Source organism: Lissotriton helveticus, chromosome 9 (assembly GCF_964261635.1).
Source record: "Lissotriton helveticus chromosome 9, aLisHel1.1, whole genome shotgun sequence".
Taxonomy (NCBI): domain Eukaryota; kingdom Metazoa; phylum Chordata; class Amphibia; order Caudata; family Salamandridae; genus Lissotriton; species Lissotriton helveticus.
The window spans coordinates 257,263,813-257,290,219 of record NC_136070.1 but is presented as its reverse complement, the minus strand read 5'-3'; the positions used below and the strand labels follow the sequence as shown (position 1 = coordinate 257,290,219).

At 42.9% G+C, this 26,407-nt stretch overlaps 1 protein-coding gene across 2 annotated transcripts in view; it reads left to right on the top strand.

Moving 5' to 3' along the window:
* The window catches only part of PGF (placental growth factor), a 185,634-nt gene extending 167,242 nt beyond the window's left edge, over positions 1-18,392 (top strand). The window contains exon 9 of one of the 2 annotated variants that reach the window (XM_078659904.1): positions 17,705-18,392. In XM_078659904.1, the coding sequence (XP_078516030.1) occupies positions 17,705-17,739 (35 nt within the window). In that variant the 3' untranslated portion in view covers positions 17,740-18,392. The remainder of the gene's footprint in view (positions 1-17,704) is intronic. The other variant, XM_078659905.1, reaches the window with a different exon arrangement.
* Positions 18,393-26,407: the final 8,015 nt, after the last annotated feature.

Below are 26,407 nucleotides of genomic sequence, written 5' to 3'. Positions count from 1 at the left end.
CTGTTCCCATGAGGCACAGGGTCAAGACTGATTTGCATATGGCCATGTCTGAACTGGGGTGGTGTGGTGAGCAAAATAACGATGGATTAAACCCAGATCTGTGACTGGGGGTGAATGTTTTGCCATTGTGCAACATTCCGTCCATCAAGTGTTGTTTTTGCATTTGTCACCCCGAGTGGGAGGATATGCTCAGGCGTGAGTCCCTTGCTCTCCATGCCACTGCAATCAAGCTATCCTGGCTGATGAAGGCTGATAGCCAGAAACCGGTACTAGGATGCTTGATTCCGGTCCAAGGAAGACATGGCTTGGCAGTTCGGCTGGACTGTTCCCATGAGGCACAGGGTCAAGACTGATTTGCATATGGCCATGTCTGAACTGGGGTGGTATGGTGAGCAAAATAACGATGGATTAAACCCAGATCTGTGACGGGGGGTGAATGTTTTGCCATTGTGCAACATTCCGTCCATCAAGTGTTGTTTTTGCATTTAAAATGCTTTTAGACATTAAAAGTAATTGCTTTCATAAATGCAGAAAATACATTTCCATGAGTGACTCATTTTTTTCATTTCAAACTTATATGAACATGAACTGTGAGGAAGTTAGGCACAATCTATTTACTTCATTTCTAAATCAAAGCAAGCTTTTATGGTGCTTGTACTACAAGTTCCTTGTGTTTTCATTAACTTTTTCAAAGTTGTGCAAAGTGCACATGTCTCTCATGTATGTTTTCATTGACACGTCTACGATATATGTCATACAAGGCGAAATCAGCATTTACGCTGCATCAATACTGTATTTTACAGTTATGTATTAAATGGATTCATTCTGCCAAGCAAACTGATCGGGTCATTGGGATCAACATAACAGATACAGATTTCTTGTATCCTTGCTTTACACAGAGTGGGCACTTTAGATTTTTTTTGCTTTCTTTATTTGCTATAACAGTCTCTAAAGATATTCCTACCTACCTAGATTATCCTTACCTGTATTTGGGCAGGATGTCCAAATGCTGTTCTTTGGGCCTGATTACGATGTCAGTCGGGCTTTCCTACCGACATGGTAGGTTTGAAGTCCGACCCCCGTATTATGATGATGGTGGTCCGAGTTTAAACCGGCCGGGGAATCTGACGCTGTTCCCACGGGAGCCCGTCGGCCAGTGTGAAATCCCTCACAATCCCTTAAGGACGGCATTTCCGCCGTCGGAATTATGATTTAGGTTTCCCACTGGCATTCCATCAGTCTTTCCGACATGGATTGGCTGATGGAAACTGACTTTGGGGCCCGTAGCAGGGCCCCCTTCCCCACTGGCACTCCGTATTTGGCTCGGGGGGAGGGGGGGCACCTATCGGGGCACCCATGAGGTGTCTGCCACACAGTGCATGGAAGTTTAAAAACATCCATTTTCCAGTGGGAGCTTGTGCTGCGGGTGGTTTCAGCCCGCCACACTAGCTCCCATGGAAAAATGGAAGTTTGCGACCGTACCTTGTGCAGTTGCATCCTAATTGCGCAGGCACCTCCAACCAACATCATAATGAGGGCCTTAGTCTCATTCATTGGAATTTTCTATAACCTGTTTTGTTTTTACTAAAATCAATAAAAATATTCAAACCGATGAGGATGATATATTAGAAAGGGGGTTATCCAGTATCAGCACATTCTGTAAACCGATGGGCACCCATTAACGATGGCACCACAGACAGGACTGACAGGAAGAGCAGAAAAAGTTTGAAAAATCCTGGAGAAGTTGGAAGAATTTGCAGTGTTCTAATATTATGTTGAAACCATGTTTAGAAAAAGATCAGACTAAATTAAATGAAAGTACTGTGGCGTATTGAGTGCAAATGTGTAGACTAAAAACATTACACTAGCCTGATTAAGGGTTGCGTGGTAATGGAAAATACTCAATTTCCTAGAGAAAATGTTGTATCCAGAATTATATATGACTGTTACTTAACACTGTTACAAGAAAAGTATTACACCATCAACATAGTTAAATAGTCTGCTAGCAGCATATGTACAGCTGACATAATATATCAAATAGTTGCATAATACTTTTTAAACGTTACTCATAGAGCGCGCAGGTCACCCGGCCAATAATTTCACCATACACGTACCGGGCCCATAACACTTCTCAATTTATCATATACATTAATCAAGTGACCTTGCACACTACTACCAGTAACCCTGGTTCCTTCCTATTTATTTCTACCTGTACCCGACTTACCAATCCACCGTTACGGGTACCTATGACCACAACGGATCAGTGAGCTAGCTGTGAAAGAAAGGCAGACAACCAAAAACCAACATTTATCTTTCTTTGTATTTGTAAATAACCACAAACTCAGGAAGTTTTAAAGGTTTTATCTAGAATTCAGATTCAGAGAGCATACAGTTTATAACTAATAAGCAATCAATAATCAAGATAACAAAGAGCACATATCCATATAGAAAATATATCAGGGCAACCATTTATGAGTCTAATGAAAGATAAGAACAAGAAACACGCTAATCAAACTTTCAGAGATGAAATGTAAGATTAAATAACTCTAGATGGGGCAATCTTAGACACAAACTAGAATTTCACTGCTGGGAAATACTTCAAAGTTGAATAAGAGTTTGGAAAAAATCCTATACATCTATAGGAAGGGTAGAGAAATGGAACACGCTATAGTTCTAGGAACATTACTTCAATCCACTCGAAAAAGGAAGATTATAAACCACATCTATATTTCATAAACGGTATGAAAAGTTGTACTTAAAGGAAGGGTAACATAGGAACATGCTAAAAAAACAGCAATAACGTGTGAGCTTTCATTCAGCAGCTTTGCGAAAGCATGGAAAATCAAATATGCGCAAAGGTGTGTCTTTATTAAAGCAAAAGACAGAAAATAGAAGGTGCAGTATAGAGTTTCAGCACTATATATTTACCTAGAATGGTGTGAAAACCAACCCTGGCCACGGATCAGTCAAGGACAGGAAAAACCCCAAGGAAGGACAGTCATCAATGGGACAGCAGGTGCAGAATGGACACCCCAGGACAGGACAGGAAACCCAGATTAGGATCAGGACAGGACCACCAAGGCACGACCAGCACCCGCAGTTTGGAAGCAACGCCTGCGCTCCACCCTCTCTGCAGCTATCGGCCAGAACCCCGATTGGGTTATCGAATTCCCCAGCAAAGTGCTTCGCCAGCACTTAAGGTTTAGTAAAACCTCTTGAGTCTATGGATATTTCGGACAGAGTGCTCCGCAACCCTCTGTAACAGTCACCTATTGAGTGCGTTGGGTCAGTGACAGGTCAGCTATTCGGACAAGTCGGACAATTTCTGCGCAAGTGCAAAGTTTCCCACCAGAACTGCAAGTGCGTCACGTCATGTGAGTGTGACTAACGCATGCGCAGAAAGAAACCCTGCCAAGCAGCGGCCATTTTTAGGAACGAGAGTTATTGAATTAGTAAACCCATACGCAAGCGTCTCTAGGACACCCCAATGTCAGAATAAAGGGAAATTAATATGACAAACAGGTTGAATTATATTGTTATAAGTTATTTGAGGTTCATGAATCCAAGCAAGTCACGTAATATGCGAATCCTTGCTCCATCAATCCCCTCTTTGATGATATTTACTATCATCACAAAAAAAACTAATGGAATCAGATGCCAACTTTTTTCACACTCTATTCACTTCAATCTCTTCCAACATTTTATTCAGTTTTTCTTTAACTTCTTTGTTAGGGTGAGAATTTTTCACCCTTTTGTAAATCTGATTATTCAATTCCTCCAATTCAAGTTCATCCACACTCCTTTTCACACCTCTCTTATTCACAGTATACTTCTTTTGGTGTTTGCGACATTTGCAACAGACAAATATAAGGAATATGATGAAACCTATTACTGCAATTGGCATCAGTACCTTGTACAACAACCCTTTACCTAAACTAGAAAACCAATGACCTACAGAGGAGAGACCACCAGTGAGTCTCTTCCAGGCACTATCAACCTCCAGTGGTTTGAGTTCCTTTTCCAAATTTGTGATGTTCCTCACATACTTTTTTATTGTACACTTTTATCCGGTATGTAAGTGCAACAATGTTGCGCTTTCAACATCCGGCAGACTCCGCCCTCTTTTGCTAATAAGGTATCAAGAGCAAGTCTGTTCTGTAAAACCATAGATCTGATCGCAACCATTTCGGTATTGACCATCAGAAATCCACTAGCGGTGTCAGTAGCTAACCGATCCACTACTGTAGACAATTTGCAAATTCTGTGTGTGTTCAGAACCCCTCCCACTCCAGGTATCAATGCACTAAAAATACTACCCATTATTTCACCTACGCTTTCTCTTTTACTACGCACTAAGCCATTAGTGTTTTCACTGCTTCCAGCAATTTCATTCACATGGTATATTTTCGGGAAGACAATGCCAAAGTAGCAGCTTCCATACCAGTGATCAGGCAATTTGAAATAAGCCTTGTTTCCACATATATAATAAATTCCGGGAAACACAGGTTCTGACCCATTTTTGAAACCCCAACCTCCAATTACCTTGTAATTGTGCTCACATTGACTGGAACCAATGAAAATGTTATTATAATAACTAGTCTTTTCACGATGAAGACAGAGTTTCCCTTTTCTCTCGAAATCCAGCAACAAAGCAGGACCACTCCCACCATTTGAGGTGCTTTCCATGTTTTCAGCCCATTTAGGAGTTTTCTGCCTTTTGTCATTTGCCTTTCTTTGGAAACTTTCCCTTCTTTTCTCTGCCATGTTTAAAAACATTTTCTCTTGTTCATGTAATGAACAGGTCAAGTTATCTCTGTGTGCTTCACCTAAATCTATGGTACCTATAGTCAGGAAGTATTCTCCCATATAACGTGTAACGTCACTTCTAGTATGTACAGGATTCAGATTTCCACGTATAGGAAGTTCAGAAAATATTACGTCAGAGTTTGAGTAGTAGTACTGTAACGGTCCTCTTTTGTAAAATAAACTAGATAAAATACTACAGGAAATTCCATAAGTCAAGGGCAGGTGATGATAAGTCACGCCTTCAGCTACAGAAGTAGGTAGCTTCATGCAGACATAACAGTCTTCTTTCTCCATAGTTTCTACGTAATGTACTAAAAGGTTAGCGAATACATTTAAATGAGTCTGGTTCTTGATTCCGTCATAGTGTAGTCCTTCCTCATCTGGTGCTTCTAAGTCTGGTCTTGTTTGTCTGAGGCTAAGTGTTTTCTCACGTCTTTCTACACTTCGTGTTGTCAGTTCTTCAGTGTCTTTCGTCACAGTCTGTGTAGGGTCAATATTAGTGTTTTTGCTCACCATATAAGGAATAAAAACTGTTAGTCCTATCCATAATATTAACACTATAGCTACACTACATATGCATACTTTGCAGCATGTCTTACAACAATTACGTCTAGGCCTTCCATTCACATTTGAATCAGACATTTTTGCTCAGAAGAAGTTCTCAACCCCTCTTTGTAACTTTGCACAGGTAGCTTACACTGAGCAACTTCAGGTTGGTTTGTCTTCTTCGGCAGACTGATCAGCTGTCCGTTCTTCGTCACTTTCGTCAGTTATACCAAGATCTTCAAATTCCTCCAACACTAAGTAAGTCCATTCAGGATCTTGATATTTTTCGTTCAGTCTTTTTATTCGATCACTCCTTCTTTTGGAGCTCTCTCCAGTTTGCTTTGCTATACGGGAACTTTGTCTTCTTTGTTCAAGTTTTTCTTCTACTGTTTTTAGTCTCAGTCTCAGTCTTTTAATAAACCTTGGTTCAGTATGTTTCTTTTTCTTTAGTCTTTTAGCTGGCACTGTAGTTTGGTTTTCTTCTAATGTTCTTTTATTCTCACTGGTTTGTGGCACTTCTGCTTCTGCTTCTTCTCTTCCTGTCTGACTAGTCCCAGGTCTTGTATCTGTTTCTTCTGCCTGGTCGCTAAGCTGGCCTTGTTCAGGCGTAGACTGGGTTTGACTTTTGTGTGTTTCAATTTCTGTGTCCTGAACACGTTTGTCTATTTCTATCTGATCCTGTTCAAGCACTTCGACCCTTTGTTTTTCTTTCGCTTGAACTTTCACCCTAATTTCTGTCTGTCCCTTTTCAATTTCAGGAGTTCTTGGAGGTGTATCGATCACCTGTTCTGTCCCTATCTGATCTTCTTCTCCTTCAGATTTGACATGGATTTCGATAATCTGATTGTCCTCTCCTATTCCTGTCTCGTCCTCACTATTCCACTCTCTGTCTGCGTAGGTTTGACTTCTTGTTCTGATTGGATCATCAGTCAGGTCGATTATGGGTATCCACTCATCTTGACTGGTGCTCGGTTGTTCGTCATCAGCTACTTCAGGACCAACGTCTGGTGACCCCTCAGCTGGACAACCTTCAGCGTCAGTTTTCTCGTCTCTGATCACCTTCTTGGTATGGCTGGCATGGATCCACTTGGGAACGCCGGCACACTTCACCGCTGTCGTGGTTACCAGTATCACTTGGCGTTGTTTTCCCCACTTCGGTGCAAGGCAATTTGAACGAGTATGCTTCTTGAGTACGACCCAGTTGCCTGGAATCAATTTATGGACTGGAGTTGTTGGACTGGCGACGGCGTCTTCCCCAATCTGGCGACAGATAGAACACACTTGGTCACCCAGTTGCTTGCAGTACTCAAGTACCAAATCATCAGAAATGCTTATCAGTTTGTATCCTGGCACCCATGCTTGTCTAATCACTCTTCCCATCAGGATTTCATGGGGGCTCAGGCCTGTTTTTCGGTCTGGAATACTTCGGATTCCCATCAGAACAAGAGGTAAAGCCTCTATCCAGTTCATGCCAGTGGATTCACACATTTTCCCTAATCTCGACTTGATAGTGCCATTTACTTGTTCCACTACTCCAGAAGCCTCTGGACGATATGCACAGTGCAACTTTTGGGTAATCTTGAATGCTTTACAGAGCTGATCCATTACTTCATTCTGGAAATGCCCACCTCTATCTGATTCAATTGTGACTGGAACCCCGTACCTCGGTATTAGTTCTCGCAGTAACAATTTGGCTACAGTGATGGCGTCATTCTTTTTGGCTGGGTAAGCTTCCACCCATTTTGAAAACAGGCAGACAATGACAAGGACATATCTCATTCCTTTACAAAGGGGCAACTGAATGAAGTCAATCTGCAATCGTACAAAGGGACCTCCTGACTTCCCAATTTTTCCCATTTCAACTACTGTCCTTTTCCCAGCATTGAATTGCTGACATGTCAAACACCTCTGGCAGAGTGATTCTGCTACCTTCCTGAACTTCGGGTTGTACCATGTCTGTTGGAAAACACGAATCATGGCGTCCCTACCAACATGTGTATCTCCATGTATCAGTCTGGCCATAGAAGCAAGCAAGCGTCTAGGCAGCACAGGCATACTGTCGGGGCCCACAATGACACCATCCTCACTTCTCTGTCGACAACCAAGCTTTCTCCATTTTTCCTTTTCCTTTGGTGGTGCAGCATACTGCCAATCTCTCAATTCCTCCCATGTAGGCACCTCTTCAAACACCATAAGTTGGCAGCTGTTTCCATATCCCCCCAATTTAATATTAACAGACATTCGATGTCTGGCACAATGTTGGGCCACTTCGTCAGCATATCGATTTCCTACTGTCACATGATCAGTGCCAGATTTGTGAGCAGCACACTTGACTACTGACAGTTCTTTTGGTAATTGGATTGCGTCCAGTAATTCTTGTACAACTTTCCCATTTCTGATAGGAGTACCTGAAGAAGTCAGAAACTCCCTTTGCAGCCACAATTGGCCGAAGTCATGCACAACCCCATAACCGTACTGACTGTCAGTATATACGGTTATTCTTTTGTTTTTCCCAATTTTACAGGCTCTTGTCAATGCGACCAATTCGGCTACTTGTGAAGACTTTACTCCAAATAGACAAGATGCTTCTATAGTGCGTTTTACCGTAACTACAGCATAAGCAGCACTTAGGCCTACAAGTTCGTGTCTCAGACATGAGCCATCTACAAACAGCTCGCAATCTTCTACAGGCAGGGGCATTTCTTTGATATCTGGGCGTGGTTTAGTACTGAACTCAGTTAGGTCAATGCAGTCATGCTCGACCTCTCCCTTTGCTTCTGCAATCAGTGACTCAGGCAACAAGGTTGCTGGGTTCAATATGTTACACCGAGTAATGACTACATTTGCAGCACCTACTAGGATCCTTTCGTACTTAGTCAGCCGACTAGGGGTGAGATACTGGGTTTTTGTTCTGGTCAGTAGGATTACAACTGCATGTGGAACATACACAGTTACAGGATGTCCCATAATAATGGATTCACTTTGCTCAAGACTCGTGCAAGTTGCAGCTACAGCTTTCAGACATCCGGGTAATCCAGCAGCCACTGGATCTAAAGTGGCAGAAAAATATGCCACTGGACGTCTAGTCAACCCATGAGCTTGGGTTAGGACTGACAGTGCGCAATTATCTCGTGTATCACAAAACAGTGAAAATTCTTTAGAATAGTCAGGCATGCCTAAAGCAGGGGCTGTACACAGACATTCTCGTAATTTAGTAAATGCTGTCACGCTTTCCTCATCCCATTCCACTGGGTCCTTTGCTCCTTGCTTTGTCATTTTGATCAAAGGTTTGGCTAGGACTGCAAATCCCACAATCCATTGCCTACAGTAACCTACAACTCCAAGGAACATTCTGACTTCTTTCTGAGTATTGGGTAACTGCATGTTTCGAATTATCCTGATTCTTTCTGAAGTAACTTTCCTGATGCCCTTCTCTATCTGGTGCCCCAGATATTTTACTGATTTGGTACAGAACTGCAGTTTGTCAGGTGACACTTTATGTCCTCCTTCACCCAGATGGTTCAGTAGGGCAATGGTGTCAACAACACAGTCTTTCTGACTCTTAGACGCCACCAAGAGGTCGTCTATATATTGCACCAAAACTGAGTTTGCAGGTAAAGTTAAAGATTCAAGGCACTTTTTCAGAATCTGATTAAAGATTGAGGGGCTTTCTGTGTACCCCTGAGGGACGCGATTCCAAACGAACACGTGACTGTCGAAAGAAAATGAGAAAAGAAATTTGCTATCTGGATGCAAAGGAATCGAAAAGAATGCGTGACATAGGTCAATCACGGTGAACCATTCAGCATCCCAGGGAATCTGATACAGAATCACTGCTGGGTTCGGAACAATAGGGCAGCAGGGAACGACAATTTTGTTTACTTTTCTCAGGTCCTGTACTACCCTATACTTGCCGCTAGGTTTCTTGATTCCAATTATGGGTGAGTTACACGGGCTACTCATCACTTCTTGTATGATGTTTGCTTCTAATAATCTTTTTATTTCAATGGCAACTCCTGCTCTAACTTCTGCACTCATTTTGTAGGGCTTGGTATTGGGGTAAACTGCATTTTCTTTCATGGCTATTTTTATTGGGTCAACGTTTGCCATCAGGCCTACATCTTTTCCCGTAAAGTCCCATACTTCTGGTTTCACTGTCTTTTGGAGTTCTTCAGGTAAGTCTTGTATAGTCAATTGTTTAATTTCTGAGTCAGGTCTGATTTAACATTAACTTATTTATTCCATCTTCGTCTGGGGTTTGAATTTCGACGCCTTTTGGTGTGCAAAAGATGGTGCAGTTCATTTTACACAACAAATCACATCCCAGTAAGTTTACTGGACTGGTATCACAAACTACAAATCTATGCATTTCTTTGAAGTTTCCTATTGTAATCTCCATGGGCTCAGTGACTGGGGTACTAATCAATTGATTAGATACACCCACTACTTGGATTGCTTCTCCCGAGAGGGGTAGGTTTGGAACGTCTGCTGTTCTCACAGTAGAACGGGTAGCACCAGTGTCCAATAGAAAGGTGACATCATTGCCTTCAACCTTTCTTTCGATGTATGGCCCTGACTGGTCTACCGGCAAGGAGGCGCCAAGTACGCACTCCTCGTCCTCCCCTCTCAGGCCCCGTCAGTAAGGTTCATCACAGAGAAAAGTGTCATTCAACAGAAATTGCGAAGTTGCTGCATTTCTATCCTCGTTTCCTCCCCAGATCTCTTATGTCATCACCCTGCGGTGTTTTCCCCTTATAATTCGGTTTAGGTGCACGGGGCAACTGACTTGCCTTTACCTGTTGCTGGGTCTTTCTTGGCCTTTCATTCTGCGTCTGTGGATTTAAATCAGGGTTTTGAGGGTTATTATGCTGTGCATATGGACACTCGTCTCTCCAGTACCCTATCTCTCCGCACTGGTGACAGGGAAATTTCTTTTTGGCTTCCTCTCGACTCATTTTCACTCTGGGCTTCCCTCCTTCCCCAGAACCTTGATTTTGGGAAATTTTATTCATTTTACCTAATTGTTTTTCCTGTTGTTCCGCTAGTTTTACTTGTGCCCACATAACCTTTTCCTTCAGAGCCTTTCGCTTGTCTGCCATCTCGTCCTCGCAATACTTTGCGTATCGCAAGACTTCATCTATTTTCTTAGACTGCCAACAGATTTTATTGTCTTTGATCCACTGACAAATTTCAGGTCTTAAACCGTTTACAAACCTGTAAATGAAGTGGGTCATATCCTTCATCTCGATATTATCTATACCGCTATACGTTTTAAACACCTGTAACAGTCTTTCATAGAAGGAGTGCACAGTCTCATCCCTTTCCTGCGTGGTTCTATCTATCTTGGTCCAATCAGTTTCCTTTGCAGGCACCTTTTTCTTTAGGTGTAACAGGACCTGGTCGTATTTTCTCATCACCTCATCAGAGGGAGCTCCTGTAGCAGGGTCCCTCGTGTATTCTTTATTAGGCCAATCAACGGCAATTTTACATTCGGTCCATAAATCCACATGAACCACTATGTCGAAAAACCCATCCAGGTCTTTCCATAGGCATTTTTGCACCTTTACAAACCTTTCCACTTGCCTGTACCATTCCACAGGCTTTTCTCGCAATTTTGGAAAGTCATTTGTAAAGGACACAATATCCTGTCTGGACCATGGAACGTGCACATATTTTCCACCTGGCACTTCTCGCATGGGGTATAACTGTTCTGGCTTGTCTGCTTCCCTTAAAGCAAACTCAGAAGTCGTCTGTTTAGACCTAACCTCTTCCTTTTTCTTTGCCCACCTGGCTTTCCATTTGTCTACATCTCCCCATTTTTGCAACACGGTCAACAATTCTTTGATCTGAACCTTCTTTCCTGACACATTCATATTCTCCAGATCCTTGTCTGAGAAATCAGCTCTGTAGGGTTTTTGTAATGGCTTTGATTTTGAAATATCTATTCCCATACTAGCTGCAGTATCTGTTAATTTCTCATGGAACACTCGGGTATCACGGGTAAGTCTCTTACAGATAAATAGAAGCTCTTCCTCGGAATAGGTATTTAATCTGTCTAACCCCACATTTCCTGCCATCAATTCTTCTATTTCTATTCTCAGCTTGTATATGTCTAAAAGTTTTGACTGAGGAGTCTGTCTCTCTAATTCTCGACTCCATCTCTCAATCTCTTCAGGAGTCACTAAGGTGACACTCTTGGTACCTGAAGTTGATTCCATTTGAATCTCTCTCGTATTGAAAGGATTATGTCTCTTCTGCAAACTCCTTTCTGAGTTCCTAATAGGCAAATCCATTAAAGAAGCTTCAGATTCACACTCACTTGTCTGATCATCTACAATTAAGGGCTCTCTTCGGGGCTGTACTATAGTCGGGGAAATAATTGGGGCTTGTGGACCCACTTGTCTATCCCCATACAAAGGAACAACAGGTCCAATAGTTACTTGGATTGTCAAGGCTTCGGGGCTTGTATTTAACTGGGAGAGTTTCTGAATTATTTCAGTTCTCTGTTTAGCTAGAGCCTCTCGCTCCTTTTCCTCCAATAACCGTTCTAGGGATTTCTCATGCAATACCTGTGGAGTCAAAGTTGGAGCACAACTCGGGGCAGTGGGATGCGTCATACTTGGTCCTTCACCATAATTAGGTTTTGGGAAACAGCTTCCGGTGTTTAAGGCTCTCGGTCCTCCCTCATAAGGAGGTCTTGAACCAAAATTTCTTTCACCTGAATATCTTGAGTCTCCACTAAATGGTGGTCTTAGACAGGTGTCTCCGGTACCTATGAGTCCTAGGCCCTCGCTATTAGAAGGTATTTGACAGCTATCTCTTGGGTTTACAGATCTATTCCCTTCCTGACACGGAGGTCTTTGGGAAGTGTCTTCTACACTAGACGATCTGGGACCTTCATTATAAGGAGGCGGACTTTTCATAAACATGTCATCTAATAATTCATCATCCGACTCCCCAGGGGGCACCCAATGTTTGCACTTTTCTGTCTTTTTCTCTCCCGCAGGACCACCCATTGCCATCATTGGAAACAATCCTTCCACAATCATATTCTGTCTCCACTGTTTCATCTTTTTATCTCGGGTTTCTTGTTTTAATTTCGGATAAAATTTTGTTAATCCCTTGTCCAATCGGGGCTTGTCTCTCTCAAAAGCCTCGATCTCCCATTCCTGTAATGCTTCGTACTGCGTTAATCTAGGTCTGGGATGTAAATCATTCATTCGGGTTCTCAAGTTAAATAAAATCCTGCCATTAAATGTTCCTTCTAAGGGGAAAGCCAAAATTCCGTCATCTTTTGTGTATTCCGCCCAATTTTCCAACCATACACACGAGTGGTACCCTTTATCAAACATCATGAAAGATGCGGGGGTATTTGGTGGCGGTATGACAACACCTTCTCTAGTCTTGATAGGCTTGTCCTTTTTGAAATAATTCTTCACTTTATTTACAAGGGACAATTTTCTCTTATTTCCGTACATAATGCTAGTGTTATGCCCTTTGCACTGATCGTTTTCAAACCCTAAATGTCGTGGATCAGGTCTAGTATTCGGTCTATACGTGTGCCACATACAACTTCTGCGAGCGACTTTGTTTACAAATCACTCCCAATCCAAATGCGCCTTTTATTTTCGTGCAACCAATAGAATGCACGAGTTCAAAAATTTCGACCAATGGGTGCGCGGCCTTTCCCGAGACAGGTTCTCACGCTTCGGCACTCACCCCTCCTTTACAATTTCAGCTCCGCTACACACCCGCTGTTTCGACCAATACCAGCGCGGCACAGAGTGACGTCAGAGCAGCTCCGCAACTGACTCCCTCCTTTACAAGGTAACGGAAACTTGATTTCTCTTTTAAAGTGCAGGTGCTTTAGTTATTTAACAACATAAACACATTCGCCACTGTACTCGAGTGTCTAGAAAGAAAAGATTATGTTTTACTGCAAGTAAACCTCTTCTGTCTACTTTTCACACACTACGGATAGATCTCTTCCGCCTACCCTTCACTCAAGCATTAGGGAACCTGCTAATTCTTTGACTCATCCACTTCTTTTCGGGATATATACTAAGTCTAAAGTTTCACTAGCGAACCCCTTTGCTATCACTCAAGCTTCGATGAACCTGCTACTCCTTCCGGTGTGACCCTTACTAGGTGATATCACAATAGAAGTTTTGCCAGCGAACTCGTCGCTATCATTTATTCAAACATATATTCAGAAAACCATAATTAGCGCTTCCAGTTCTGCCTAACCTGCACTAATTTTCCTCTAGTAAGTGACCTCACTACGGCGTGGAGTCTCTTCACCACCCGCTATTCAATTCCCCGGGGATTCCAGACAAATACTAAACAATTACTAACGAGTGGGTTAATACATAAATCAATATAACAATAAGAAAAACAATTTAAAACATTTCATAATTTTCAAAGCAAAAACATTTCACGTGATCAATCAATTTCAGGAGTAAAATATTCACAATTTAGCAGCAAAATCTTTATTGCAGCATCCGACCTATCTAACTACCTTAACTAGTCCTACCTAACTTTAACTAGTCCCTAACCATAGCTCTGCTACCAGAAAATTACTGATAGAGCGCGCAGGTCACCCGGCCAATAATTTCACCATACACGTACCGGGCCCATAACACTTCTCAATTTATCATATACATTAATCAGGTGACCTTGCACACTACTACCAGTAACCCTGGTTCCTTCCTATTTATTTCTACCTGTACCCGACTTACCAATCCACCGTTACGGGTACCTATGACCACAACGGATCAGTGAGCTAGCTGTGAAAGAAAGGCAGACAACCAAAAACCAACATTTATCTTTCTTTGTATTTGTAAATAACCACAAACTCAGGAAGTTTTAAAGGTTTTATCTAGAATTCAGATTCAGAGAGCATACAGTTTATAACTAATAAGCAATCAATAATCAAGATAACAAAGAGCACATATCCATATAGAAAATATATCAGGGCAACCATTTATGAGTCTAATGAAAGATAAGAACAAGAAACACGCTAATCAAACTTTCAGAGATGAAATGTAAGATTAAATAACTCTAGATGGGGCAATCTTAGACACAAACTAGAATTTCACTGCTGGGAAATACTTCAAAGTTGAATAAGAGTTTGGGAAAAATCCTATACATCTATAGGAAGGGTAGAGAAATGGAACACGCTATAGTTCTAGGAACATTACTTCAATCCACTCGAAAAAGGAAGATTATAAACCACATCTATATTTCATAAACGGTATGAAAAGTTGTACTTAAAGGAAGGGTAACATAGGAACATGCTAAAAAAACAGCAATAACGTATTAGCTTTCATTCAGCAGCTTTGCGAAAGCATGGAAAATCAAAAATGCGCAAAGGTGTGTCTTTATTAAAGCAAAAGACAGAAAATAGAAGGTGCAGTATAGAGTTTCAGCACTATATATTTACCTAGAATGGTGTGAAAACCAACCCTGGCCACGGATCAGTCAAGGACAGGAAAAACCCCAAGGAAGGACAGTCATCAATGGGACAGCAGGTGCAGAATGGACACCCCAGGACAGGACAGGAAACCCAGATTAGGATCAGGACAGGACCACCAAGGCACGACCAGCACCCGCAGTTTGGAACGCCTGCGCTCCACCCTCTCTGCAGCTATCGGCCAGAACCCCGATTGGGTTATCGAATTCCCCAGCAAAGTGCTTCGCCAGCACTTAAGGTTTAGTAAAACCTCTTGAGTCTATGGATATTTCGGACAGAGTGCTCCGCAACCCTCTGTAACAGTCACCTATTGAGTGCGTTGGGTCAGTGACAGGTCAGCTATTCGGACAAGTCGGACAATTTCTCTAGCTAAACCTAGGCTAGTTATACTGTTTTCGGGTCAGTGTACCACCCCCCAAATGTTGCAAGTGTCAGAATCCCCAATTTCGATTGGTCCCCAAGTAGGATAGGTCAACACACCAATCACATTAACTTTCTACAAGCCTACATTTGCATTTTCTGGGACCGCCTATTGATTTTAGGGTTCCCATGATCTATTCTACAGAATAGACCAGGCACATCTTGGCCGCCACCTCTGGTTGGCAGTCGTTCAATGTCACCGGCCAAAGTCTGTCATGCGCAGTAAAGCATCTTAATATGGAGTCTCGAGCAACCCATCAGACCCTCGACATTGCGGTACATGAAAAGTAAGCGAAAACAAATTAAACACAGAAAATAAATGAATACACTGTATACCATGAATAGCTACTCTATACCCCTTTACTTAAAAATATACTATTGCGTTAGAGATTAATGCAAACAGACAATAACATAAAACATTAGCGCAAGCTTCACCATGTGAGGACACAGACAGCCATCTTAAAAGCAAGTGCGCAAGCACAAAGTTTCCCACCAAAACTGCAAGTGCGTCACGTCACATGAGTGGGACTAACGCATGCGCAGAAAGAAACCCCGCCAAGCAGCGGCCATTTTTAGGAACGAGAGTTATTGAATTAGTAAACACATACGCAAGCGTCTCTAGGACACCCCAATGTCAGAATAAAGGGAAATTAATATGACAAACAGGTTGAATTATATTGTTATAAGTTATTTGAGGTTCATGAATCCAAGCAAGTCGCGTAATATGCGAATCCTTGCTCCATCATTGTCACTATCATTTCTTTGCCCCAATTCTATTTTATTTCCTGATGCGGTTTCTCCTTTCTTTGTTCTTATTGTGTTCTATTTCCTGATGATGCGCTCCCTTTCATTTCTTGTTTCTTTGTTCTTATCGTGTTCTGTTTCCTGATGCTCCTGTTCATTTTTTGTTTCCTACACTATTATATTTCAAGATGATGTCTCTTTCTTTACACTATTTTTATATTATTACGTTTTTTACTTCTATTATATTACATTTCTGATACTTTTTTCTTTGTATCTTGTATCGAATCCTGTCTCGTTCCTTTCCTCGTTCCTACCTTATGTTCGTTGCTTATATTGTCTCTTATTTGCTGATTTTCGCCTTTCCTTTCTTCATCTCTTTTCAGATATCTGTGTGGTCATTTATGTACGGCAAGGGAGCGCCAGGCCGATTTTCCTGTCCCGACCAAACTCTAACAATGACTCCTTTCTGCCTTTGACTCTTTTTCTATTCTGTCACTTTGATGTGCTGGAAAATCCACTGAAGTCTTTGTGACACTCCTCTGATGAGAACTTATGTTTTTTCTTCTATTTATACAATTTCTAGAAAAAATTAAACAAATGATGAAAATACAGAATTTTAATACATAGTTTGATTGTTATGGTTACAGTTGCAGAGGGTGTGGGTTGGGACGGAGCATAGTTTGTGAGCAATGAACTAAGAAGAGTCGGATCGAGCGTAACTGTTGACTCTTAGGGGCTGATTTACAAGCCTTTGCGCTGCCGGTGCATCACTTTTAATATGAGAAGTGATGTACCGGCAAGGCAAGGGGCTTGGTGTTGACCATTGTCTGCTACACAATAGATCCCTCCTATTCATATAAAATGAGGTGAATAGGTATTACACCAGGGGAGAGTACAATAGATGCAGCTCAGCTGTAAAATAAGGGCGGGCAGTACTGTGTGGACAGTGCACAGTGGAAAATGCATCAGAAAGTTGTACACTAGAGAAGAACATGACGAAGGCAGAACAACAGTGTTTTTTGTGGGTTTATTTTTAGTATTGTATACAGTGGAATCCCAGGCACTGAACCATAAAAACTGTTTACATATTGAGAACATTTACATTTGATTAGTGCTAAGCTGATCGGTTCTGGTTACACTGACCATGTTCAGGCAGCCTCATAAGGGGGCAGTGCACCAGAGGATCTGTACGTAATCAAACAATACCCTGGGTTAGTACAAGAAAAGTGGCACACGCGAAAAGTTACTCCAACAGGAAGTTCAACAGTACAACATGGAAGAAGGAATATTCTAAGGGAGAGTACACCAGGTGAAAACACAACTGTAAAATTGTAAAAGGACAATACACATGGAGTAGTACACAATGGAACAGTGTCCTAGGGTTAGTACGAAGAGTGGCGCAAGCGAGAAATGTACTCCAACAGGAAGTTCACCAGTACAACATGGAGGAAGGAGTATGCTAAGGGAGAGTACACCAGGTGGAATCAGCAGTAAAATTGAAAAAGGATAATATACAAGGTGCAGTACGCAAAGGGACAGTGCACTGGGGGTGGAAGAGTTGTGTTGTAATCATAATACTGCACGTTTGCTCGATGGTGGCGTGGTAATTCTTTTCCCTATTGGTTAGTCCGTGCTTGGGGGGCCATTACTCAGTTATGGGGAGTAAATTTGTTTCAGTGTGCAATGTGCTAACAGCAGATTTTTTCTTTGTTGCAGGTGCTCCTTCCCCCGGAGTTAACTGCATCACCTAGAGGACCTGCCCCCTTCATCCTCATTTTTTTGCCCATTCTTCGCCTCCATTGCAGCGTGGACCACATTTGTTGTGTGCACTGGGCAAAGGCATTCCCTGCAGAATCATATGCCTCGCAGGTGTATACTGACTGATCCTTGACAGCTGACGCTAGGTGGCAAATACCAACAGAGACAGATGAACTACTGGTTCCTGATGTCCATATCCCCACACCTCCTCCAAAATCAACACTTATAATTGCATGTGTGGATCTTACCATGATTGGTATGGGGATAGACAAGGAGGACTAAGTACTTAACAGTGTTAGGCTCTGCTTCTGTCAAGTAGTGCAGATCTTGGACTTTTGCTGATTCGTGCTTCTGATACTCAACAACCAATCCACCTGAACATTCATCCTGCTAATGTTTTGTTTGTACTGTTTCGAATGCTGCCTAGTTCTCAGCAGTTCATTTTATAATATAGGGCTTAATGTTGACGTTGGGCGCGTATTCTTAGCGCTCATAATACATGAGATTCCCTGGCCTGGCTAAGAAGTTTGCTCTTGTAGTTCCAAAGCTCATCCATTGGCCAACAAGTCCCCAACTCTTGTGTTGATCCTCATACACTCCGGTAGCCTACACAAATGCACCCAAAACCCTGCTGACTAGACATCCCTCCACGAGACCATTTTTTCCTGACCACAGCTTTCAAGCAAATTACAGCTCCTTCTCTAAATGTTACTTCCTGAGTTAGCCCACTACACTGTTTCGGATTTACCCCTCAGAGGAGAAAATGTTCATTTGGAAAGACAACTCTCACTCTCAAATGGCTACACCAGAGACTCCTCTTTATACAACCTTCCCAACATGATCAAACACCCTCTGATTAGTACAGCTGTCTTCTAACTACCCAAGTCTTATCAAAATACCACATGCACACTGAATAGACCAGACTACTCTGGATAGTACCACGCCTCCGCTGACTAGATCACATCCTGTCCATTTTTTTTATTTATTTATTTTTTTTATAAATATTTTTATTGCGGAACTGGTACACGGCCATTCAGCCCACAACCCGGAGGTCGGGCGGCAAAGTAGATAAAACATATACACTGTGGCCTAGCAAGGCCCAAGGTGGTCAGTCAACGCCATGCATTTCAGTTTCGCTTTTACTTTTGATGGAAATGATAAAAAACCCTGAGAGACAACAATCTCAGAAACTCAAAGAAAGAAAACACCCCTTACTCCCCTCCCCTAACGTAGCAAGGCCCACCCAACTTTGAAGGCAGAACAACAGGTATATAGGAACAAAGGTCCGTGGTAGGAGCATTATACGTCGTCCACCTAACAACCCCCCCCCCCCCACCATCAGTGCAGTATCAGTATTAGTACAACTGTGAGCGTGTAGGAGGAAACTAACTGGAGCATGTAGGAGTATATTAAAGGTCAATCGCATTACAGGGACGCGGGGAGCTCAGCGGCATCACTGATCACATCCTGTCCATTACCCACACCTTGCACACCAGACCACACGTCCAACACCAATAAACCTGTACACTTCTCAGCGTCTTGACTCTTCAAGGATAAAATATAATGTATAATAAAACACATTAGTTACTTTTCAGGGGACCATAAAAAATAATTCATCCTACAAACTGAATTACAGGAGCTCTGTTAAAAAGTTCACGTGAACAAAAAAACAGTACTGACAAAAATAATGTAGAGGATCTCTGAAAGCAAACCACTGAAAAAATTGTTGTGTAACATCAAGAGTATTGTAGAGTAGATTACTTCTCCCGCCACAAGTTGCTTCCAGAAATTGTTTCTATGTGGACTCTACATCCAAACATCTCTAAGATGTTGTATGAGAACCCTGCATTCAGACTTTTTCACGAAAATGTCCTACACTTCAAATAGCTTTCTTCATGAAGCCTTTCGTAGACCATGAAGCCAAGGCTCTACAATATTGGTCTATGTGGTCTCTGCACGTAATCTTCTTCAAGATGGCTCAGGGCAGAACCTGTATCTAAACATTTAAAAGATATCTCTGTGTACATCCTGTATCCTGGCTTCTACAAAATGGCTCTGTTAGGATCCTGCATTGCAGCTTTATCGCGATAGCCCTCTCCAGATCCTTCATCCAAATTTTTTCAAGATGGCTTTGTGCAACTTCTGCGTCTGGGCATTATAAGATGGCTCTGCCTGGCTGGGGCACTCAAGCTGCTAAAAACTATATCTTTTCACATTCCATATTGAATTTTTTTCAAGATGAATGACTGCAGATCCTTGATCTACACATCTTTGAGATGGTTTTGTTAAGTTACGTTAAGTGAATTTGTAGAGTGCAACAGATGCCCAAAACGGGCTTCCCGGAGCTAACAGGAAGTGGTAGCTAAATGATCTGAGGCATTATCTGAGGTGAGTTTTTAGTTGTTTTCTGAAACTTAGCAGATTGTTGTTGGACCTAAGTTGTTTGGGAAGGGAATTCCATAGTTTGGCAGTGAGGTATCCAAATGAGCGACCTCCTCCTCTCGCCCTTGATTTTGGGCACTGCCAGAAGGGAGAGATTGTTCGATCTTAGTGCTCTTGGGGCTTTGTATGGTGTGCTAAGATGTTGCAAAGCATGTGGTCTGGCTGAATATTTTAACGTATGATCTATGCATAAGGCCTTGAATTCAATGTGTTTCTTAATGGGTAGCCAATGCAATTGCTGGAGGGCTGGGTGGGCTGAATTCATTTTGGGGAAACCCAGAAGAGCCTGTGCTGCTTCATTTTGTATGACCGAAAATTTCCCTAAAACATATGCTGGGCTACCCAAATATAAAGAATTGCAGTAGTCGAGGCGTGACAGGATCAAGCCCTGAACCACCGTCCTACGACAATCCATTGGGAGCCACCTCTGTGTCTTCCTAAGTTATCTTAGCATGCCAAAGCAAATGTCTGCCACCTTCTTGGCCTGTGAAGTCATGTTCAGATCCTTGTCCAGTGTGAACCCCAAGTTCATCATCTCAAATTTAGGGGTAGGGGATACTCTCAGGCAAGGGTGCCATGTAAGTTGTTCCCAGAGAGATAGGTTGTTACCTACCACCATCACCTCTGATTTGTCCCCATTCAAATTAAGACAGCTTTCAGTAATCCAAGTAGCTACCTCTTCTAAACATGTAATTCGTCTGTTGGAGGTGGATTTGGGGTCTGGTGACATGGAGACGACGATTTGAGCATTGTCAGCATAGTCTACCATAGTAAAATCATGGGCACAGATGATTTCTGCAAGAGGTTTAACATAATTGTAAAACAACATTGGGCTCAGCTCTGCGGAACTCCACAATCCCACTTGTAATTTTCTGATAGAAAAGGACCTTCACTACTTTAAACGCTTCTATTAGATGACAAGGCAGTTAACTAATTTAGTGTCTTCCCAGTGACTCAAATTGCCTTCATCCTGTCTCTCCGAATTGAAAGGGAGACAATATCGAATGCTGTGCTCAGTTTGAGAAGAATGAGCGCCGGTGACCCTCCTTGATCTAGTGTCATTTTCACATCTTTGGTGGCCAGCAAAAGGGCTGTCTCAGGCTTTGTGTTGATCCTTTTGCCAAACTTCTTGAAAATACGCCTGTTTTGATCATGCGTCAACACTTCTTCAAGATGGCTCTGTACGCATCCTGAAACTAGGTCTCATCAGATGGTTTTGAATCAACCACGTGTTCAAAGCTCTTTAGATGGTTCTGTGCGTAGCCTGAATCTAGGACATCTCAGATGGACTCAAAGCGATCCTCCCATCCTTCATCTCAGACTTTTTAGATAACTCTGAGTCAATCCTGCAGCGCTTTCAACCAAAACTGGACTTGTGCTGATCCAGTGCCAAAATATGTTGAGCCTGGCCATTTACACACTAGAGATCAGATCTCTTAAAAACAGTCTGAGCAGATCAGCATACCTCTTTGGGGAGTTCTTCTTATATGTTGATAAAGAACAGATGTTTCTGCTCTAGATCTATTCTTTTCAACAGTCCTTAGTACATTGGTCCAAACATCATCTTTCTCTGCTCACAAGCCACCACTTTAAGGAAAGAGCACTGCTTTTCACTCCATGCAAATAGTTGCGGCTGCTGGCAACAGAAAATGGTGGGACAGCGCGGGAGGTAATAATAATGTTGTTTTTTTTTAACACTTACCTGTTGCTGCCACTCCCAGTCCCAATGCTGGACACCTTCGTGCTCCTCTGCTTCCGGCGGCTACACAACATAGGCTCCCAGACTCCCCACCCAATCCAGACGCTGCTGTCATGCTATTACCCAGCATAAAAAGCAGCGCCAGGATTGGCCTGAGCAGACTGGTTTAACACTCGCTCGGGCTCAGGGAGTCTGTTCTATTTCTGCACCAGGCTGTACAACACAGCTGGGTTGGAGAAATTTAAGTGTGCAGGTCGGTTTGGCAGTCCTAAGACTTCCAGCCAAACCGACATGCACACTTACAGTGCCCACCACTACTCCACCCTGATGTCCACGGAGGAAGCCCGGGCCCGCCCCGCCCTACACTTGCAGCATCAGCTCACTCAGTCAGGGAATTAAAAATAAAATGATAATAAAAACGGTTTATTATAATTTCATTTTTGATTTGCTGGCAGTGAGCAGTGGGGTGACGCTCCTCCGCCATTACAGAGGAGCCGTTACTGCATACAAAGCATATGATCTACAGCTACAAATAGGACATTTTACTTTCCTGTAACTATGTAGCTTGTAGTGCAGTAGATTCGCTTGCGCCCTCCCACCTATGTGATATTATGTTGTAGATGTTTCACATTACTACACTTACCTTTTTAACATTTTCTCAATGCACCTGAAGACATAAACTGCCGTGCTTCACTTCACTCCACATACTTTCACTCACCATTTGGGGAAAAACAACTGAAGGTGATATCTTTGTCCTGGTGCATTGTGGGTTTGAGGCAGGGCCACGAGTCACCTTGAAACCTAAACTTTTACTTCGAAAAAAACAACTTGCACTGTCCTCCCACAACACTGGGTGGCAGGAGTATGTGAAACATGTTAAGGAACAGCACTACAAGTTACAGGTAAGTTAAAAATGCAGTCCTGCTAAGTACCACGCATCAGGCCCTAGACTAACGCATTTCAGTGTGGTGCTCCTCATCACTGCACTGAAATGCATTTGTCACGCATATTTGCATGATATGTTTCTGTCACTGAAGCACTGCAAAACTGTGTGTGGCAGCTAACAGCGCGCAGCCTATGGCTGTATGCGCTGCTCCCCACAGGCTTGGGGCACTCCGTGGTTCTTGGCAGGACTGCCAGCTGAAAGCTAAGGCCACGCTGTCAGTGCTACAATGTATTATATTTATTCATTTTGATTCCTGCAGCTCTGCGCTGCCTGAGCAGCTCTGAGTCACTTGGCACAGCTCCGAGACAGCCTGACGCCACAGCCGGCCGGGTAGTATGCCCATTAGTTACTAGTACTAGTCTGAAACTGTAAGGTTGTTTGATACATTGGACGTGGCGCCACGTGGGACGTCAGGGCCCGCCTCCTTCTAGATTAGTACAGGGGAATCCGGGAGTATGAGGGCCAGTGGCTCAGTGGTCGCGGGTGCCGCTAACGGCCACAATCATGATTGCGCTCCTGGCTCTGCTTGCAGGGGTCCGGTGCTGTCTTGAGCAGCGCTGAGTGACTAGTGCTCGCACAGGCTGGGCAATTCAGTATTGCCGAGCCAGGTCAGGAGAGTGCAGTGCGTGGTTGGAGTGATGACCTGTGACTGCCACACTCACTGACCGTGCGGTTGGGTTGCATTGGCCGCCATGAGAGAACTTGGGCAGGCTGCCAGAACTAACCGGCACCGTTGGCAAAACCAGAAAATGATTGCCGCGGGGGGTGACTGAAGGCATCATGAGCTTGCTTCCTACCTTCTGCAGTCAGTTGCTGAGGCCAATCACACAGCTCTGTGGCTGCCTGGCGGAACAGATCTGATCAACAAGAACAGAGTTTGGTAAGTAAAGTAGTTACCACTTGCCACCCCCACCTGAGTGTCTGTCAGTGTACTAGGTTAGTGCCCTTCCATTTCTGGTCCTGTGCAGTACTTTTAAGATCTTCTTAGAGCAGGGGTCTTGAACCTTTTCTGTACTGAGAGCTACTTAAACGCATTGAGAGCTACTAATATTACTAATGTTGTTATATGTATTTTAATTCAACCAAGCAAAAACTTTCTAATTTAATAAGCTGGACTGCACACAGATGAGCTACTCACAGGTAGCTGGAGAGCTACAGTAGCTCACGAGCTACTGATTGGAGACCCCTGTTTAGAGTTGCTGAAATGAGTGTATTTGCTGATATTTCTATACTTCCCTCATCTTTATTGCTGTATTTTGCTTGCAAGGAAGTGTCACTCATAGTCGCAGAAATGTCACTCCAAATTAAACTGAAATTATGAGAATGCCACACATAGCAATCTGAAACATTGGCAGCTATGAAACTGTCCTAATTATCCCTGCACTTATTGCCTGTATTTCCTGCGTAACAATGCTTCTAAATCTTCCATAACCTGCATCTTTGTGTATTTGACCACATATTTGCAGGATCCTATTTCCATTTCTAATAATTACCTCGCAGGATGACTCCTACAGAAAGCACCTCCTACAGGTCAGGTTGTAACCTGCTGGTCACTGGTTGGATTAGGGCAGGAAGACTTGAGGCTTGCGTCCTTGCATGGTTTATAAATTGTGGATTACTGAGTGGGTTGATAATAATGATAGCTAATTAGCGCCTAGCCTGGTCTTTTTTGTGGTGTGTTCTATTTATACTGTCAATTTTATACAAATCTGTCTTGTGACAGCTGAACAGCATGACCCCATGTGTCCTTCCTTACCTGGCAGCCTGCAACGGGGGTTTTGGGCAAGCTCTGAGACACATCCTGTACAGCACCATTTGTGTTTAACTTCCTCATTATCGCTGTATGGGGACTTTCCAAGCACTCTTTATACCAGTGTTATGAGAATGTTATAATTCTGGTGCCTGAATTATACCTGAAAACTGAACATTTTTGTGTCATCATCATACACATGTTATGGAGCACTGATAGCCGGAAATCATAGCTCATGATCCTGTTATCCACGGCTTAATGTATTTTGTATAAAACTAAAATGAAAAATAACTGCAATATTGAATAAACTTTATAAAATAAAAATTGTCTGGAATCTAAGTCCCTGGAAGTATGTAACAACGCTCACCCCCTACTTATCGCACTCTAATGGACTGATTTAGAGGTTCATGGGAACAGAGCTTCTGCCAACATCTCAGTTCCCCTTCTCATTTTATAGGTAGAGGAAGTGCTGTGCTCCACAGGGCATGACTAAAGCAGCTGCTTTGTCAGAAACTCCCTGCCAGTGACTTCTCGAATGTTTATTTTGTTATTTTCTTGACATTATCACATTTTTCCAGCGGTCAGTGGCAATTAGTTTCAATTTTGGAGCATTCCTCCACGTTCTTCTCTTCTGTTGCCGGTTTTCTATTTCCCTGGTAAATCTCTATGTATTTCCTTTTTCACTTTTTGGCAGTGGAATTGAGTTGTGTCCCTGTCCCAGCTATCAATGCAGCAGTAGGGTGACCAACTGGCATGGGTACAAATTCAGGACGATGAGTCTAAAAATTCAGGACAAAGGGCCAAAATTCAGAACAAAACTTCTGGAAAAAAGGTACGTTTTACAGACACATCAGAGGAAGTTGCGCAATTGTATATATACATAAAGGGGCCTGTGGTGAGCAAGCATCATTCATCGGCCTGTTAAATTGTGAATTGTTAAATTTATACTTTGCTTCAGCCCATGACAGCAAACAGCAAGGGGCTATAGGTCAACCCACTTCATCATTGCGCCCTTCAGTGTGAGCGATGGCACAAAATCACAGCCACTGTTCATGTTTGCCTAAAAATAGTAGGTTAAAAGCGTACTTTTTAATTTGTATTTTTTAATTATTTTGAAATACAGGTTAGTTATATTGTAGTCACTTCTTTTTAACGTTTATGGTCTGTGTGTCTCCTAGAGCTTAGTCATTCCTGCTGTAGTACCCAAGGCCGATGCAGGCACAGACAGACCACATGCTGCAACTGCAATATGGCCCACATGGTCAGTGATCGGCTGCCGCCCCCTCCCTATGACCACACCAACCCCCGGATACAAGGACATCTGAACATGATTATCTTTGGAAGGCGGGGGGTCGCGGGACCCCCCGGCCGTATTTATTAAGATATAAAAACAACAAATTTAAATGTACGAAATGCAGTTTATACGAAAAATCAGCAGGACATTAGATACATGATTGTCAACAGGTGTGAGACTATCCTTAACAAAACTCTAATACAGATTGTTTCCTAACCGAATCTAACATCCTCATCTGAAATTTAGTATGCTAACATTTCTGGCCATATGGCAAGGTCGCTAACCGGTGTCAGGTCCTACTAGCTGCGCCTCACCACAAGATGTGCGCATGCGCAGCCGGGCCCGGGAATTACCCGGTCCACGCCGTGAACTCCATTTACCCACTTAAGGAGGGCCCTTACTCAGCGCCATCTGTTGACGTCATAAGTATGCGCGCGCGGGGAGGCTACCAGCCTAAGGAAAGCGTGACTCCTCCAACCCGCGCCCCTTTGAAGCACCAGTTACCTTGCCCCTGAAGTTCTAGGAAGGGC